The sequence below is a fragment of the Panulirus ornatus genome, chromosome 58 (genome assembly GCF_036320965.1).
Source record: "Panulirus ornatus isolate Po-2019 chromosome 58, ASM3632096v1, whole genome shotgun sequence".
NCBI lineage: Eukaryota > Metazoa > Arthropoda > Malacostraca > Decapoda > Palinuridae > Panulirus > Panulirus ornatus.
This window is the reverse complement of record NC_092281.1, coordinates 24,429,962-24,449,510: the sequence shown is the minus strand read 5'-3', so window position 1 is coordinate 24,449,510 and position 19,549 is coordinate 24,429,962. Positions and strand designations below refer to the sequence as shown.

The 19,549-nt window shown below is 44.0% G+C and overlaps 1 protein-coding gene across 2 annotated transcripts in view; it reads right to left on the bottom strand.

Moving 5' to 3' along the window:
* The window catches only part of LOC139766676 (uncharacterized), a 542,423-nt gene that overhangs the window by 151,991 nt on the left and 370,883 nt on the right, over nucleotides 1–19,549 (bottom strand). The window contains exons 7-9 of one of the 2 annotated variants that reach the window (XM_071695583.1): nucleotides 15,366–15,491; nucleotides 13,987–14,105; nucleotides 11,556–13,784 (exon numbers count right to left, since the gene is read on the bottom strand). In XM_071695583.1, the coding sequence (XP_071551684.1) occupies nucleotides 14,035–14,105; nucleotides 15,366–15,491 (197 nt within the window). In that variant the 3' untranslated portion in view covers nucleotides 11,556–13,784; nucleotides 13,987–14,034. Of the gene's footprint in view, nucleotides 1–11,555; nucleotides 13,785–13,986; nucleotides 14,106–15,365; nucleotides 15,492–19,549 lie in introns of those variants that run through there. The other variant, XM_071695584.1, reaches the window with a different exon arrangement.

The following is a 19,549-nucleotide window of genomic DNA, read 5'->3' as shown; positions in this document are numbered from 1 at the left end:
CGCGTAAGTTGGGCTGGGGGTTCGAAACTCTCTCGGGACCCGTTACGCCTTGTACGGACCCCGGGGGCTCGAGACTCGTTTGATTTCTAAACTATCCGACGTTTTGCCGGGCCCATGGATCTCCAGGGTCCTCCCGTCGTATTCAAGAGTCGTGACATCGTGCTTAGAGGTCGTCGACCTGCCGTGCTCAAAAGGTCGATCCCGTTGTGCTCAAGGGCGCCTCACCTTCGTGACCAGTTATCTTAATAAGAGCTGTGTTCAGTGGGGTACGCCGTCGTGCTCGCGGGTCGTAACGTCGTGTTCAAGGTGGTCGTACCGTCATGTTCGATGGTCGTAAGGTCCTAATCAAGGGTCGTACCGTCGTGATGAAGGGGTTGTTAGTCTCCAGCAGGCTACTTCGAATACTTGACGTTCATCGGCCTTTGACCTTTCACCCCATAGGTCATCATGCCTTGACCTCTCACTACATAGATCATCTCACCTTGACCTGTCACCACATAGGTTATCATACCTTGACCTCTCACTACATAGATGATCTCACCTTGACCTGTCACCACATAGGTTATCATACCTTGACCTCTCACCTCATAGATCATCATACTTTGATCTTTCACCACATAGGTTATCATACCTTGACCTCTCACTACATAGATCATCTCACCTTGACCTGTCAACACATAGGTTATCATGCCTTGACCTCTCATTACATAGATCATCTCACCTTGACCTGTCACCACATAGGTTATCATACCTTGACCTCTCACCTCATAGGTCATCATACTTTGATCTCTCACCACATAGGTCATCATACTTCGACCTCTCACCACATAGGTCATCATACTTTGACCTCTCACCACATAGGTCATCATACCTTGACGTCTCACCACATAGGTCATCATACTTTGACCTCTCACCACATAGGTCATCATATCTTGACGTCTCACCATATAGGTCATCATATTTTGACCTCTCACCTCATAGGTCATCATACTGTGACCTCTCACCACATAGGTCATCATACCTTGACGTCTCACCACATAGGTCATCATACCTTGACGTCTCCCCACATAGGTCATCATACCTTGACGTCTCACCACATAGGTCGTCATATTTTGACCTCTCACCTCATAGGTCATTATACTTTGACCTCTCACCACATAGGTCATCATACCTTGACGTCTCACCACATAGGTCATCATACTTTGACCTCTCACCATATAGGTCATCATACTTTGACCCTCTCACCACCTAGGTCATCATACTTTGACCTCTCACCACATAGGTCATCATACTTTGACCTCTCACCCCATAGACGAACGAACGACATTGTCATCTTCTTTTGACCAATGCAAATCACTTCCACTCATGCTTTCTATCGTTTCTGCATTTCGAGGTCGATATATTCCAACTTGACACACGTAACATCTGGTAAAGATATTACCTCCACAGCTACGATATGGCAACCACCTTTCCTTCTCTTCGTGACCTTTGCTCTCGATTTGACTTTACTTCCGCTGAGGCCACTAGAGGCAGACGCTCCCAGAGGAAGATGATTGGTTGGGGAACTATGTATATATAGACACACACACACACACACACGTCTCTGGTTCTCTCAGTAAGACAATAAGTGAAGTACCACTTTGGCAGGACCAGCACGACTGGCGACCCTTTCCGAAAAAAAAAATCTTCGCCTAGAAAAATTGAATTTTGTCCTCCACATCCTCCCCACCCCCTACCATCCCCTTTTCTTTCCTATACTCGCATTTCCTCTGCGTTTATTTGTTTTGTCTTTGTCATAGGTCACGTGATCCTGTCTTTATTCTATACGGGGAGTTCCTTATTTGTCTTGGTGACCTGTATTTTCTTACTCCCATGTGTCACAGAAGCAGCTGTGGTGGGTTTCAACCTGCTGGGCGACGTCTCGTCTTGAACACACGTTATTTCATTTTCGCGTTTCATACTTTCTCCCTTTTTTCAGTCGTTCTGTTTTGGTGTCAGATGGTGATGTTACGTGTGTGTTAGATTGTGATGTTACGTGAGTGTTACGTCGGGATGTTACGTGTTAGATTGTTAGATTGTGATGTTACGTGAGTGTTAAATTGTGATGTTACGCGAGTGTTAGATTGTTAGATTGTGATGTTACGTGAGTGTTCGATTGTTAGATTGTGATGTTACGTGAGTGTTATATTGTTAGATGGTGATGTTACGTGAGTTTTTGATTGTTAGATTGCGATGTTACGTGAGTGTTAGATTGTGATGTTACGTGAGTTTTTGATTGTTAGATTGCGATGTTACGTGAGTGTTAGATTGTTAGTTTTTGATGTTAGGTGAACTCTGCTCCTGCCCTGTGATGTTGAATTATTATTATTATCATTATTATTATTATTATTATTATTATTATTATTATTATTATTATTATTATTGCTATTATTATTATCATTATTATTATTATTATTATTATTATTATTATTATTATTAATATTATTATTATTACCAAAATAATGTAAGATGAAGATCATTAGCGTTATTTTCACCCGCCTTTTTCGAGGTACTATCACGACTTCGCCTCACACCGGAAAGAAATTAGCCATTTTGGAACCGCCCGGATATCAGGGAAGCCAATGTCCCGCCTAGATGGCCGAGCGCACAATGCCCCTGGTCGATAATAGAAAGAACGGGGTTCGATCTTGTGCCCAGCGAAGCACAAAGCCAGCCCGCAACCTGATTAGGTCCCCCAGATCACATAGTTAGGGCTCAAGATGACACTGACACTTGCCGTTCAGTGCAGAGGGCTGGCTGTCTGAGGCCCGATGGACGACCCCCTCTGCACGACTTTACCACCCTTGAGCATGACGGTACGACCCTTGGTGAGTTGGTACAACCCTTGGTGTATCACTACGACCCTTGGTATGACGGTACGACCTTTGGTATGATAGTACGACCCTTGATATGTCAGTACGACTCTTGGTATGACGGTACAACCCTTGGTGTATTATTTCGACCCTTGGTATGACGATACGACCCTAGGAGTGTCTGTACGACCCTTGGTGTGTCGGTACGACTCTTGGTGTGTCGGTACGACCCTTATGATGGTACCACCCTTGGTGTGTCGGCACGAGTCTTAGGATGACGTTACGACCCTTGTTATATTTTGGAACGAACATTAGTATGACGGTACGACCCTTGGTGTGTCGGCACGACCCTTACTATGACGGCACGACCCTTGGTGTGTTGGTGCGACCCTTAGTATGACGGTACGACTTTTGGTGTATCGCTACGACCCTTGGTATGGCGGTACGACCCTTGGTATGATGATAGGCCCTTAGTGTGTCGGTACGACCCTTAGGATGACGGTACGACCCTTGCTATATCGGTACGACCATTATTGTGACGGTATGACTCTTGGTGTGTCGACACGACCCTTAGTATGACGGTGCGACCCTTGGTGTGATGATACGGCCTTTGGTGTGTCGGTACGACCCTTAGGTTGACGGTGCGACCATTGGTATATCGGTACGACCATTAGTGTGACGGTACGACCCTTGGTGTGTCGGCACGACCCTTAGTATGACACCACGACCTTGGTGTGTAGGTACAACCCTTGGTGTGTCGATACGACCCTTAGTATGACGGCACGACCCTTGGTGTGTCGGTACGACCCTTGGTGTGTCGGTACGACCCTTAGTATGACGGTACTACCCTTGGTGTGTCGGTACGACCCTTAGTATGACGGTACTACCCTTGCTGTGTCGGTACGACCCTTAGTATGATGGTACGACCCTTAGTATGACGGTACTACCCTTGGTCTGTGGGTACGACCCTTAGTATGACAGCACGACCCTTGGTGTGTAGGTACGACCCTTGGTGTGTCGGTACGACCCTTGGTGTATCATACTACCCTTAGTATGACGGTACGACTCTTGACGTGTCGGTACGACCCTTAGTATGACAGTACGACCCTTAGTATGACGGTGCAACCCTTGGTGTGTCGGTACGACCCTTAGTATGACAGTACGACCCTTGGTGTCAGTACTGCCCTTAGTATGACGGTACGACCCTTGATGTGTCGGTACGACCCTTAGTATGACAGCACGACCCTTGGTGTGTAGGTATGACCCTTGGTGTGTCGGTACGACCCTTGGTGTATCGGTACTACCCTTAGTATGACGGTGCGACCCTTGGTGTGTCGGTACGACCCTTGGTATGACGGTACGACCCTTGGTGTGTTTAGTCCTGTCCAGATTGGTTGTTTAGAGTGAGTCCGGTCAAAGGCCAAGCCATTATACCCAAGGGTAGTGCCGTCGTGCTCAAGGGCCGTACTGTCGTGCTCAAAGGCCGTACCGTTGTGCTCAAGGGTACTAACGTCGTGTTCAATGGCCTCACCGTCGTGCCTAAGGGCCGTACCGTCTAGCTCAAGGGCCGTACCGTCTTGCTCAAGGGCCGTACCGTTGTGCTCAAGGGTCGTACCGTCATGTTCAAGGTCCGTACCGTCGTGCTCAAGGGCCGTACCGCCGTGCTCAAGGGTCGTACCGTCATGTTCAAGGTCCGTACCGTCGTGCTCAAGGGCCGTACCGTCATGTTCAAGGGCCGTACCGTCGTGCTCAAGGGCCTTACCTTCATGCTCAAGGGCCGAACCTTCATGCTCAAGGGCCGTACTGTCATGCTCAAGGGCCGTACCCTTGTCCTTAAGCGTCGTTCTCCTTGTCACCTTCGTTAAGCTCAGCTTGTACCTCAAGCTGGGAACGCAGTAGTGAGAGAGACGCTCTCGTCGTCTGTGCCCCGCCACGTCACTCTACCACATCCACCCCAACTGGTCACCAACCATCCTTAGTTAACGTAGGTCGACAGTGACTTCACCTTAAAGAGTACGGCCTGCAGACGGTGTCAGAATGCCCGTAATTCCCACTTTCTTCACGATTTTGAGACGTTGGGTGAGGCTTATGGCTCCATTCAGACTTAAACACACACACACACAAGATGCCTCCACTTCTTTTCCATCCTCGCTTGAAATGCGTCTGATCTACGACAGTTACATTCATCGCATATGTCCATCCCTTTCCCAGTCTACCTCCTCTCCTGCTGCCTTCACCCATACTATTATTAATCCTACCTTAAACCATATTATCATTAATCCTGCCTTTAATCATCCTGTCATTAATCCCGCCATTGACCATACTATCATTAATCCTCATTAACAGCTTGTCATCTCTCATGCGTCCTACTAAACCATTCCATCTCAACTAGACGTTTGAACTCATGTGGTTGCACCATACATCTTTCTCACATCTTCATTCATAACTCCATTTTTTTTTCTGATTCCGAACATACAACGTAGGTTGTCCATCAGTAAAGCGTCAGTATTGGCTTAGCAATCAAGACAATTACTGTTCCATGTCTGTACATCATACTCTAGGTTCTCGCTGTTACGACATTACCTTAGTTCAGTTTATTCTTTACTCCTCAACTTACCAAGACTCCTTCTTCAACATTGTCTTTCGAAGATAAAACTACAGTTCTGCCTTTCTTTTAGTCAGTTTCCAGCTTCATCTTCCCATTACTCTACTTCCACCTTCGTCTTTCATTAACAATGTTTCCAGCTTCGTCTTTCCATGACTGCTTCCAGCTTCGTCTTTCCATGACTGCCTCCAGCTTCGTCTTTCCATGACTGCCTCCAGCTTCGTCTTTCGCACTACCGAGACCCTAAGCCTTGCTCATGTTCGCATTTATGTTCTACCTCCTCCTCCTCCTCTTTCTCCTCCGACACACATCATCAGAGCGACCTACCGTGATTTCCATCAGTCTCCTTCTCTGAATTTGGAAACAGAGTGGCATCATCTGCATACAATAGTGGCTTCCATTCCGCGCCATCATGGTTCACTGGTACCCCCTACACAATCATCGCATCTCTTCCTCATCCTACTTGCTGCCCCTTCCATAGAAAAAATAACAAATACTGAGCAATGTCCATTATAGGTTAATCATTTACATATCATGACTTTAAAAGACAATACTCAGAACTTCCACGAAGCCAGTATAACAACATATGCAGACCACGTGAGAGTTAATATCCCACGACGTCATGTGGCTCCTGAGCTCCACATACACACACACACACAACACACACACACACACACACACACACACACACACACACACCTGAGAGAAGAGGAACAGAACAGATGAAAGTTTAAAGGTGAAACAGTTGGGCGAACGAGGAAGTGGAGGAGGTGACACCACGACCCTCCCGTACCAACATAGCACCTGCCCCGTCGTACCAAACAAAGCTGCTTCTCAAAACCAGCCACTGTCATGTAGACTGTGATTCACTAAGCTTTAGAACTGATGAAAACGACGCAGTTCATCGTATGACGTGGCAGACCACAGAAGTACTCCGGATCTCCTACACAGTACATCTGGAAAACCATCATCTATGGTCAGTGTGGGACGAAAGGGACCATCAGCAGTGGTCAGTGGGGGACGAAAGGGACCATCAGCAGTGGTCAGTGGGGGACGACAGGTATCATCAGCATTGGTCAGTGGGGGACGATAGGGACCATCAGCAGTGGTCAGTGGGGGACGAAAGGGACCATCAGCAGTGGTCAGTGGGGGACGAAAGGGACCATCAGCAGTGGTCAGTGGGGGACGAAAGGGACCATCAGCAGTGGTCAGTGGGGGACGGCCGGAACCATCATCTAGTCAGCGGACGCCATTATCATAATCACATTTTGTGAGGGCAAGTTTGCATTGTTCAGGAGGAGGGAGAGTGTGAGAGGGAAGGAAGAGGGAGAGAGGGGAAAGGAAAGAAAAAACGAGGAGGGTCGTAAGCTTTCAGGGACTTTTTATTCGAGGTCATTTGGGGTCAGGAAGACATCTGTGGGGTAGAGCGTAGCGTTAGAACACAACTATTACCATCCCAGCACGGGATTACATCAGTCCGGTCCACCTTCACAAAACGTCCGTCACTTTGATGTAAATGGTTTACGATAGACGTAGTTGACGTGCAGGTTCCACTAAACTCCATGTACTCCGTCTGCACATAAGGTTGTAATGTAATATTCCATATACTCCTTCCTGGTCTCGCATCTTGAGTAGCGGTGCTTCAAACTTTTGACGTTTACAAGAAAGAAACGCATTTCCATGAATATTATTCGAACAGTCTCGTCGTCTTTTTTCTTTTTTCCACTTGTACTATTTACTCTCAGACATGTATTCCGCCGCAGATGGTACGCACTTCTACGCTGACGTTATGCCGCGGATTACAGTGTGTGTGTGTGGTGAGTGTGTGTGTGTGAGAGAGAGAGAGAGAGAGAGAGAGAGAGAGGGGGACGAAGGTGGTGTTGTACCTCACACACACACACACAGATGATACATATTCAAAACCCGAGACGAGGACTCCTCCGTACCTCCCTCTCAGAGGACTAGATATTATACTGTTAAGTTGGTCTTCACGCAGCATTTCTTACCTGCTGGTTACCTCAGTTCGTACACAGTCCGCTCCAATAATGTCATGGTGAGGACAAGACTCGGGCGATTTTATTTTCCTGTTAGGTTAGATTCTTGAAATTTTAGAAAGCCATGTTTTGCATTTTTCTCTTTTTAGCTAATTTGTACTCGTAGTAATCAATATAGTGATGATAGATTGTCATAATCAGGATCTGTTTTTCATACATATTCGCCATTCCCGCATTTGTGAGGTAGCGTTAAGAACAGAAGACTGAGTGTTAAGAGGGAATATCCTCACTTGGCTCTGTTCTCTGTTCTTTTTTGGGTGGATGGGGTTAAAAAAACGGGAGGGGAGGATTTCCAGCTCCTCGCTCCCTCCCCTTTTAGATATATAGATATTTACCTTCCCATTATCCTCGTTCTATCCACTTTTGCCGCTTCAGATCCCCTTAATACGACTTTCTTCTGTCATCCTCTCCGCATATGCGAACTCCTTCAGCACCCCTGGTCTCCCCCTCACCACCAGCCTGCGCGCCAACTCACCCACTTTCTCTCGTACTGCCGTCCCTTATACGACGATCACCCCGCGCCTCACAACACTCATCGTCCCCGTGCATTTCATTTCCCTCACTTCCACCACCACCTCCTTCCATTCCTCTGCGATCCAAAGCCAAAGACTTACAGTACAAAGGAATTCAAAGAGGAACATACCACTGGGTCCTCTCGAGGCTGTTTGTGATAATGGATGAGGGGAGAAGCTCATGGCTAAGTGTGGTAAAAGGAAAAAGGCATGGAGGTATTTCAAAGAGAAAATCCTGCAAGCTTTTCAAGTAATTAGGAGGCGCAAAGACTCTCAGTCGTGGGCTTCAAGCAGAGTGTTTCTCTCTCATTCTTTAGCTTCTCTGTGCTACTGCTTTCAAGCACTGGCTTGCAAATGTTAATAATCCAGTTGAAAGTCAAGGTACTTAGCCTCGGTCGTTTGCAAACCCGTTGCTACGAGTGAAATCAGACGTAATCAATCCTTAAGGAGCTTGTTAGATCGAGGTTATCGAAGCCTTTGATGATGATCACCTGTGGTAGATCACTTCTTAACCATCCCTGGTTTAAGCTGAATGATTTGTGTAGTTGGTTCTCATAGGATTTGTTTCTCGGTGTGGGAATCATCTTGGTTAACTCGATGTTGTGCTCCCGACATACCGTCTGGATATTTTTACCAGTCGGATGACCAAAGTTAAACATAATATTTGATATAAGAACCTGCCAGTAGATTTTAAGAATAAGGGTGATGATTTTCCCTGACTTGAGACTCAGAGATATTTTAACTGCTTCTGTGCACAGCTCACTTGGGTCTAGATCATCAGAGATTCTTATCTATATAGATTGGTATTTTTCTTCATTTATATTTGGTAGCTCAACAGAATTCGTACTGCATTATCACTTCTCGTTTTTGCTCCCCATGTGTATGACTTTGCACCTATAGATATTCTAATTTGCCGCCTATGACTCGGTCCATTTTAGAATATATTCACCATCCTCGCCCATCAGTTTGTCTATGTCAGTTTGAAGCTGCAGACGTTCAATATCAGTTGTAAAGTTATTTCCTATCTTAGTATCGTCTGCAGATTACGATTTCTTACAATGCTAACCCCATTATCAACACTATCCCAGAATGTATCGAGTGCTTTTGAAAAATCTAATTAGATGACATTAACTGCATTACTTTCACCAAGAATATTGATATCATAAAGGAGATCAGGTAGATTTGTCAGACATGAACTGTGCTGTAATTCTGTGATCAAGCGGTGAATGGGTTACAATTTTAATCCCTAATGATGATTTACTTACGTTTACTAACTTGAGACGTGAAGCGAACTTAATGTAATTTCCGGGGTGTTACATTAACAAAACTTCCACTCTTCTGGAACTTTCCCCGTGATGAATGACCTACTGAAAAGAGAGGTTTAAGGGCGAAGTATTTCATTTTTCACCTCTTTCACTGTCCCCGGATAAAACTTGTTTGGGCCAGCTGTTTGATGCCTTTTCATTTCATGTGTTGCCGGTAGTAGAGCATCGTCATATTTTATGACGGTATGTTGCATGTTATGCTCTCGTTGCAGTGAAATTGATTTCGAGACAAGTTGTTTCTTAAGTCGTAAGTGAATACGAATAAGAATATATATTCTAAAATCTTTGCCTTGGCCATTTTTGTCTGAAGTCGAGTCACTTTTGTCGTCATGAATGAACCAGCTCATTGAGGAGCGACTCTCTTGCTTCTAATGTTACTATAAAATCCTATGATTTCTTTTGCCGTTTTTGAGCAGATTACGCCTCGTACTAACGTTTATTTTGATGTATAAATCTTATAGTTGACCCAAATAAGTTTATATAAATTCTTCTATCATTGTTATCACATTTCGTTGTTCCACATTTTGGCTTCGTTTTAGAAAAAGCCCGTTGCCTGTCCATTAGCACACGTGCGCCCTCTACTGCTGTGAAAGCTTTACCGAAGCTTTTTCCAAATTGCGTTCATGTCCTTTTCATGAACAATATCATCCCAGATTTACTTCTCAAGAAAGTGTGGTCACGAAGAGACTGCAAGTCTAAAATCGGGTATTTTATCCTTGTAGACTAACATGAAAGTCCTGGTGCTGCACAGAATCTCGTTATAGAGTCATTTTTGGCTCAAGGCTGCGTTGCTTTCAGTAGCAGGGAATTGTGCACTCTATTAGTGAGAAAATCTTTGACGAGACTGTACTTCCAGTAATACAGTATGGCCAATGGTGACTTTTACACGATCTGTGTAACCTAGGACAGACGATGTCCGGATATATATATATATATATATATATATATATATATATATATATATATATATATATACGTATTTGTTTTTTGGGGGGTTTAAGCTTTCGAAACATATCCTGCAAATCGCAATAAAAAGTTGTATAGGAATGATCATGTAAACACAAATTCGATAGATATATCTTAGATACACTGACACACACTGATGATGATATAATAACTTCCTAGGTAGAGACGTGACGGGAGTTAGCTCTTCCAAAGATGCAGGTTAGAGGGACAACCATCAGGGCTTACAGTGCTAACCTTACGCAAGTCTACCTCTGCATAAGCATAAAACTCCGTTTTCTGTTACCTCCGTCGCTGGGGTGGGAGGGGACTGGTGTCTGTGGCGGCGGCTATTCGGTTTCGCTGCCTCGCTCGCTAGCGGCTTCGAGGCTTTGGTATTGTTTAACTTCGATTGGGCTTGTGGTTAGGTGTTTCGTCGAGTGTTTCGGGACGAACTTCGATCCTCTCAGTAGCGCACAGTCTAACGAATCATAGTGATTTAAAAGATTAATGAAGTTTACGTCTCACGTGTTTTGTGATTTTCTCGTACGTTCTTTTGAATTCAAAACGGTCGTCTTTCCCGTTTTTGTACTTATCTTACATCTGCTTTGCTGAGCAGATCCCAGGGAGGTCCCACTGTGATGGTAGGGCTGTCCCATGATGGTCCCGTAGTGGCATCATGTTGATCCCACGGCGGTCCCAAAATGTCCAGACAATGTTTAACACAGGAATTCACGTCTGTATGTTCGTTAACTAGAAGATAATTACATCATACTTTAACTTCGTATAATTAGGCTTTAACTTCCATATATCTTTACAAACACAAGAGTCCCACCTGACTGTAAACCCCACTTTTGGAGACATCCATCACAGGGACCACTTGTACATATATAATGTATTTAGCTTTACGTGTACGTATGTACTTCCATCACAGTTATGTACTACTATTCTATGTATTAAAGTTACACACGTCATGTGTAGCTTTTTATGTATCAGTAGACGTTGTATGGTGATGCATCTCGGAATCAAAATTTGACTTCAAAGTTAAAAAATTGAGATCAAAAGTCAGATTTGCAGTCAAATTTAATTTCGAATTTGCATACGAGTTTGAATCAGAATATCAGCTTATACGTTCACGTAATTCTGCATTCACGTTAGTAGTGGAAGTGAAAAAAAAAAAAATGTACAGAAAAAAAATGTCCTTGTGTACTTAATAGAAATAAATATCCCTGTCTTGTGTTTGTTCATTGTGACGTGTTTCAAACTGTATGAGAGAGAGAGAGAGAGAGAGAGAGAGAGAGAGAGAGAGAGAGAGAGAGAGAGAGAGAGAGAGAGTTTTGGGGTTTTAAAAACTCAGTATTGTCTATCAGTAGACAACGTATTTTAGCGCGGGTGAAGGGTACGTGGCTAGTGGGGTAGGTGGGTGGGTGGAGGCAAGCACAGAGCGCACGTAGGGCTGGGTGGGTACAGAACACCAACACAGGAGGGGGACAGAGAGGGTAGGAGTGAAGCCTAGGTACCCACAGGTTTCTCTTGTCGTTAGAGGAGGAGGCAGGTCTAAGACACATTAGATACATAACTACAGAACAGCAGGCCATACTGACAGAAACACTGAAAACATTTATTTGATACTAAGTACAAGTCTTACATATACAGATTATCTTTTTAACACTGATACAGCAGTTGGTGGAGAAACATGCACAGAGTACATTACATATACACAAACCAATTACACAGTATTAGTATGTATGTTTGAAACAGGACACAAGGCAGTGTACAGCTGTAAACACTGACAGTAAAACAAAAGGTTAAAGATACATATACGGGACATCCTAGTACGAAATCTACTTGCACCAAGGCATGTTGCTAGCGATGACAAAAATATGAAGAAGGTTAAGGGACATTACACACACACACACACACACAGGAAATGTAGGAACAGGATGTACTTGCACTGGACATGAATGCATCAGACACTTATATTGCTCTTGGCAGGGCGAATTTTGAAGGCATGTCAGTCTGTCTTCAAGGAAATTATACAAATCGTACAGAGATAACAAAACTGTCGAAAAGGGTCTGAGTTTGACGATTTTGGTATATTCGCTAACTTAGTGTCATTCCGCTGTGTTATTTGGGAGGGAGCAGGGCAATGTAGGCAAGTAGAATGTTCAAGGTCATGGCTTCTCGCATCTAGCCATATACAGTACTAGGTGGATAGTTAACATAATATCAGCGTTTAGATGGATCTGTTGCCTTGCATATCGATATTTATATGTCCTAAAATAATCATAGCACACAATATTACAGCTACTACGTCCGTCAGTCTGGTGATGCTACTGGCACCACAGTATACAAGCATATACAGCAATTTTACCAACATGGTCATGACGCTTCAGTCTGACATATGAAGGTATCCATAGGAATCGGATGTGTAGACCAGTATTATAAGCTGCTATAACCAGAGAGGGTTGGGGGGGGAGGCATGAGCTGGCTTGAGGCAGAGAGGATTAAGGCATGGAACGTGACACATGTCTACTGCCATGAGAATACTATAGAGTTCGCAGTGGGGTAGAACTGAACCAAGGGCCAAGTTTTTTTTCCTAGCTGAATGTGGTTTTTACTATATACGACATAGGCACAGCCTTTGTGACTATTGTCTATTTAACCACAAGGATCAGTACCACATATTTAACCATATGTATATCTGTACTTATATCACAACTATATACCATCCTATATTAACGTTACTGTATTTCTGTATTAAATACACATCGCATGTATACCTTTTTTCAAGCACCAGTAGACAGTCTAATGATGTATTTCTAAATAAAATTTAAAATTCCTGTATGAAATTGGTTTATATTTGAATCTGAATTTCAATTCAAAAATTTATTTGAATTTTGATTTAATAATGCCGAGGAAGTAAAAGGCCATTGTCTCTTTATTACCCAGTCTTGTGTCTGGCTCAGCTTGTGACGTTTCAAACTGTATACGTAAAGGAAAAAAGTTTTCAGCTTTAAATACGTTCCTGTCTGTATATACATAGACGAGGCATTTAACTGAAGGGTGCATGGCTAGGGGAAGGTGGAGGCAAGTTACATATACACTTGATTATGTGTATATGTATGGGATGAAACACGAAAAGTTTAATGCACATTGCGTGATGGTCTAACAGCGGCGTCAGGAGGTCTTAATACTGTACCTTTAGGACGTCCCAGGATAGTCCCAAGACAATTCCTTTAAGCTGTCCCAGTGTGGGCACAAGACTTTAAGTTGTCCCAGGGCGAGCCCAAGACAATTCTTTTCGGTACGAAGGACGGTTCTACTGAGATGGTCCTGAGGCGGTTCCATTTTGGTGCCAGGGTAGCCGCCCCGCCCCCAAGCTGCCCCCACGGTATTCCCATGGCGTCCAGGTGGGAACACGACCACCCTCCTCCAACACCTTGTGGCCTCCCACGTAATGAGTCGTATATTTAGCAGCTCCGGCCGTTTATCTGGGGGAAGGCAAGGGGGGTGGGGGAATAAATTGCATTAATTAAGGTGAAGTTCCTAGACTTTATAGTCAACAATTTGATATCGCATATACGCTGCTATATACATAGATTCTGCCCCTATTCCAAAAAGAAAAAGAATCATGGTGAAAATGTGTATAGATTATCTAAATCATTTTCAAAATCATGATAAACATATACATACTTTCCCCTGGACCCTTTTTCCAGAAAGTCCTATGGCTCCGAGGCCGCGCTACTTCCAGTAGCAGGGAAATGATGCACTCCTTTCTAGTACACGTGTACGAACAAGCGTACCCATCGCCACTGTAACAAGAAAAAAAAAAATTGAATCAATAATATATTCCTCGTAGACATTACTGTACATGGCCTCCGTTTCTGCTAATATTTTGCCTGCTTTATACGAACGGTTGACAAATCCCTTTTCTTCTACGTACTCGGTTGTGGATATACAGAGAACGATAAAAGATATGAATAAATATCTTGCGTTTCCGTCTGATGTGTCACGACAGCTTGTTTACATCCGGTAGGCAGCAGTGGTGCTGGACGAGGAAGGTCGTTATTTTAAAGATTTATCGACATCTCTTGACCGTCGACCGCGAAAATTGTTCTCTATCGGTTGTCGACTATCGTTTACAAGTGGTATGAATCAAAATAGAGCGAATGGACGATTGTAATCACGTATACAAACTCTGCATTAAACAATTTCAGCGGCAGCATCAAAATCCTTGAGCTATATTTGGTGCATGACTGAAGCCCAGGCGGTGTCCACCCACGCAATATGAACGTCACAGCTGTCTTCCTCAAGCAAAGCACTTGATTGGTTCATTTGACGATGACGTCATGGCTACCTCACATACTGTGAAAGCTGGTTGGATCTTTTGATGTTGACGTCATGTTTGCTCTCGGGAGCGAAAGCTCATTGGTCTATTTGGATGACGTCATTGCAACCTCTTGCGTGGGTGGAAGCTGAGTGGTTCCTGGGGGAAGTAAGGTGACGACTCCACACGGAAATATATGCGACTGGCAACTTGCCTCTCTGTTTGTGATTATTACATAATTGCTTCCGATTAGCATACGGTTTGATATGTAATATTCATACATAACATATATTCAGGTGTAATCTACTATTCAACAGATATAACGTCGCGTGGGCACTTACCAGAGAAACCCTGCAAAATTTGCTCAGAAATTGTTGGTAAAAACACTCACTGGCATCAGATCCTGAGCTCCTCTGACGTCACTGGTGGGGGTCTCGCTATGTTCCATCATGTCTAACATTTTTCCAACAAAAGCCTAATGCATCACGGTACCGGGAGCATGTGTGTATATTGTATAAGTACTTCCTCCCTCTATCTCTCTCCTTCTCTCCCTGACATACATACTGTTTATATGCGCACATCTTTCGTCAACGAATTTATAGACATAACGCATTCATACGTATGTATCATCATCAATTAAAATACTTGCACAATGTCTGCCACGCCTATATGGAAAATTATGTCACGTGATCCAATAGTTCTAAAAAGCGTACTTATAAAAATGTCTCAAAAGCAGACACATTACCGGTACGATGATCGCTGACGAAAGTCTTGTGGAATATGAAGTGTGTGTGTAACTTGCCACAATCAGTTGCAGGGAAATGATGGACTCCATTAGGGCGAGAAATTTCCTTGACAAGCCCAAAGCAACCTGAAATGTGAAATAACCAAATTAACGTTACATAACCAAAACCAGACAATCAAACTTAAACTAGCCAAAATTAATCTAACCAAACGTAAACCTAAATTTACCAAAACTAAACTGAACTAAACCAATTTTTACCTAACCTAATCAAATTCAACCTAATCTAACCAAACTCACCTAAACAAATGTAACCTAAGTCAACCAAATCTAACCAAACCTAAGCTAAACAAACTTAACCTAACGCAACAAAACTTAACCTGATAAAACCACACCAAATTTAATCGAACTAAATCAAATTTAATCAAATCAAACCATAACCAACCAAACCTGACAAAACGAAGACTAACAAACCAAACTTAACCTACTCTAACCAAAGCTAAGAAAAGCAAACCTAACTAAATCTAAAGTAACGAAATCTAACCTAATTTAACCAAACTTATCAAACCTAATCAAATATAATCTACCCTAACCGAACTCACCTAACCTAACCGTAACAAACATAAACTAAACAAAGCTAAACCTAATCTAACTAAACTAAACCAGACCTAACCTAGTCAAACTACACAAAACCCATCCTAGCCAAACTAAACCAGACCTAGCCTAGCCAAACTAATCTAGACCTAACCTAGACAAACTAAACCAAACTCAACCTAGCCAAACTAAACCAAACCCAACCAAACTAAACCAAACTCAACCTAGCCAACTAAACCAAACCTAACCTAGCAAAACTAAACCAAACCCAATCTAGTCTAACCAAACTAAACTAGACCTAATCTAGCCAAACAAAACCAAACACAACCTAGCCAAAATAAACCCAACCCAACCTAGCCAAACGAAACCAAACCCAACCTAGCCTAACCAAACTAAACCAGACCTAACCTAGCTAAACTAAACCAGACCTAACCTAGCTAAACTAAACCAAACCCAACCTAACAACCAAACTAAACCAGACCTAACCTAGCAAAGTAAACCAGACTCAACCTAGCCAAACTAAACCAAACCTAACCTAACCAGACTAAACCAGACCTAAGCTAGCAAAGCAAACCAAACCCAACCTAGCCAAACTAAACCAAACCTAACCTAACCTAACCTAGCCCTGAATAACGCTGGGAGGGTGAGGAGGATGGAGGTGGTGTGGGGGAGGGTGAGGAGGATGGTGGTGGTGTGGGGGAGGGTGAGGAGGATGGTGGTGGTGTGGGGGAGGGTGAGGAGGATGGTGGTGGTGTGGGGGAGGGTGAGGAGGATGGTGGTGGTGTGGGGGAGGGTGAGGAGGATGGTGGTGGTGTGGGGGAGGGTGAGGAGGATGGAGGTGGTGTGGGGGAGGGTGAGGAGGATGGTGGTGGTGTGGGGGAGGGTGAGGAGGATGGAGGTGGTGTAGGGGGAGGGTGAGGAGGATGGAGTGGTGTGGGGGAGGGTGAGGAGGTTGGTGGTGGTGTGGGGGAGGGTGAGGAGGATGGTGGTGGTGTGGGGGAGGGTGAGGAGGATGAGGTGGTGTGGGGGAGGGTGAGGAGGATGGAAGTGGTGTAGGGGGAGGGTGAGGAGGATGGTGGTGGTGTGGGGGAGGGTGAGGAGGATGGTGGTGGTGTGGGGGAGGGTGAGGAGGATGGAAGTGGTGTGGGGGAGGGTGAGGAGGATGGTGTGGTGTGGGGGAGGGTGAGGAGGATGGAGGTGGTGTGGGGGAGGGTGAGGAGGATGGAGTGGTGTGGGGGAGGGTGAGGAGGATGGTGGTGGTGTGGGGGAGGGTGAGGAGGATGGAAGTGGTGTGGGGGAGGGTGAGGAGGATGGTGGTGGTGTGGGGGAGGGTGAGGAGGATGGAAGTGGTGTGGGGGAGGGTGAGGAGGATGGTGGTGGTGTGGGGGAGGGTGAGGAGGATGGAAGTGGTGTGGGGGAGGGTGAGGAGGTTGGTTAGCCACTAGGAAGTTATTCTTGTGTGTAACTTCGTTTTCCATTGTAAGGCTGGTCCATCAGTGACTGTGGAGCACATTACTGTGTGACACACGAACCAGTCCTGCACAACAGCATAGACGATACACTGGTATATAGAAATATTCTATAACTCATAAACAATGATATTGAGTAGACGATACACTGGTATATAGAAATATTCTTTATCTCATAAACAATGATATTGAGGACATCATATACGATACGATCTTAGATAAAACTCAAGTGTTGATGTGTGTGTGTGTGTGAGAGAGAGAGAGAGAGAGAGAGAGAGAGAGAGAGAGAGAGAGAGAGAGAGAGAGAGAGAGAGAGAGAGAGAGAACACACCTCCCCTCCCCCGGGCACGCCCAATAGGTATAGGCCTACTTTACTAGGCTTACAATACGTGTGGGGGGGAGGGGGGTGAGAGAACAGCCGATGCCGCCTCACCAGAAAGAAAACGGGCGAGATCGAATGACAGGGCAAGGAAAACAATGAAAAAGAAACACGTAAAAAAAACGACGGCGATGCGAGGGCGTCGACCTGACCTAGTAACTGACAGGGGGGCGGTGCGCACATACGCACACACACACACACACACACACACACACACACACACACACACAGAAATAAAAAAACGAATGTACGCGCACGCACGAGGGGAGGGTGGGAGGGTTGAGGGGGGGGGGGATGTTGTGGGTGGAGGGTTAAGATACGAGACAGCGTCGCGTGATGGTATAACATGCTTGTGTAACGGGACAGACGCACGGACCTGCTCATGGATACAGATGGTCCTGCATGTATTTATGTTCTGCCACACATGACAATATATATATATATATATATATATATATATATATATATATATATATATATATATATATATATATATATATATATATACAGAGAGAGAGAGAGAGAGAGAGAGAGAGAGAGAGAGAGAGAGAGAGAGAGAGAGAGAGAGGCACTACATCCACACACCCGCAGCGTATTTAGGATATTAGCACAGACGATGGTTAGGCCTATAAGACAAGAAACCTTCTCATTACCCCCCACCTCTCTCTAAGGCGGCCAGGGCAAGTAAGCAACTGACCCGCACACCTGCCACCAACCCTCCGTTTTATTTTCATTTAATCTTCTTTCCTTTTTTTTTCATTTCTTCTGATCGCGTTTCAGAGAAAAAAAAAAGCCTCGTACCCCAATGGCAAGAAAAATAAACGTATTTGGCACGATATAAATGGAAGCGTTTTCATATATATATATATATATATATATATATATATATATATATATATATATATATATATATATATATATATATATATTCCTATGAGTCTACGGGGAAAATGAAACACGATAATTTCCCAAGTGCACTTTCGTGTAATAATCACATCATCAGGGGAGACACAAGAGAGAAATATAGTCAGTTGATATACATCGAAGAGACGAAGACATGTTTACCAAATGGCGTCCTAGCTTCGTCTCTTCGAAGTATATCAACTGACTTATATTTCTCTCTTGTGTCTACCGTGATGATGTGATTATTACACGAAAGTGCACTTGGGAACTTATCGTGTTTCATTTTCCCCGTGGACTCATAGGAACATCTTGATCACGCGCAAAATTGTGATCCTTTCCAATATATATATATATATATATATATATATATATATATATATATATATATATATGTGTGTGTGTGTGTGTGTGTGTGTGTGTGTGTCTGTTATGTTTATATAATATTAGTGCGAGATTCTCTGCTAGTTGAGCATGTTTGAAATTAATGACGTTCCATATCAGAAATTTTTGAGTTACATCTATGAAGGCTTGGTTAATTACATTCCTGAAGTATGTAATTAAGCCATTAACATAAGTGTGTATGCCGAGATTAACTTATTCCAGTTACCGTTGTGTATCACTGGTCAGTTTTTCGCACCCCAGTGCGGGATGGTACGGTCACAAGCAGCTTTCGGATCTCATTTCACGTCACACTTCTTTCTTTTTTTCTTTTTTTTTCTTTCGGGGGAAACTTACTCACCCCATCACGTTCGTTTATAGTGCTACATTACTCGGATCTTAAGAACAGATGAATGGATCAAATGGCATAAAACCGAATGTGTACAAGTATATATGAATATTTT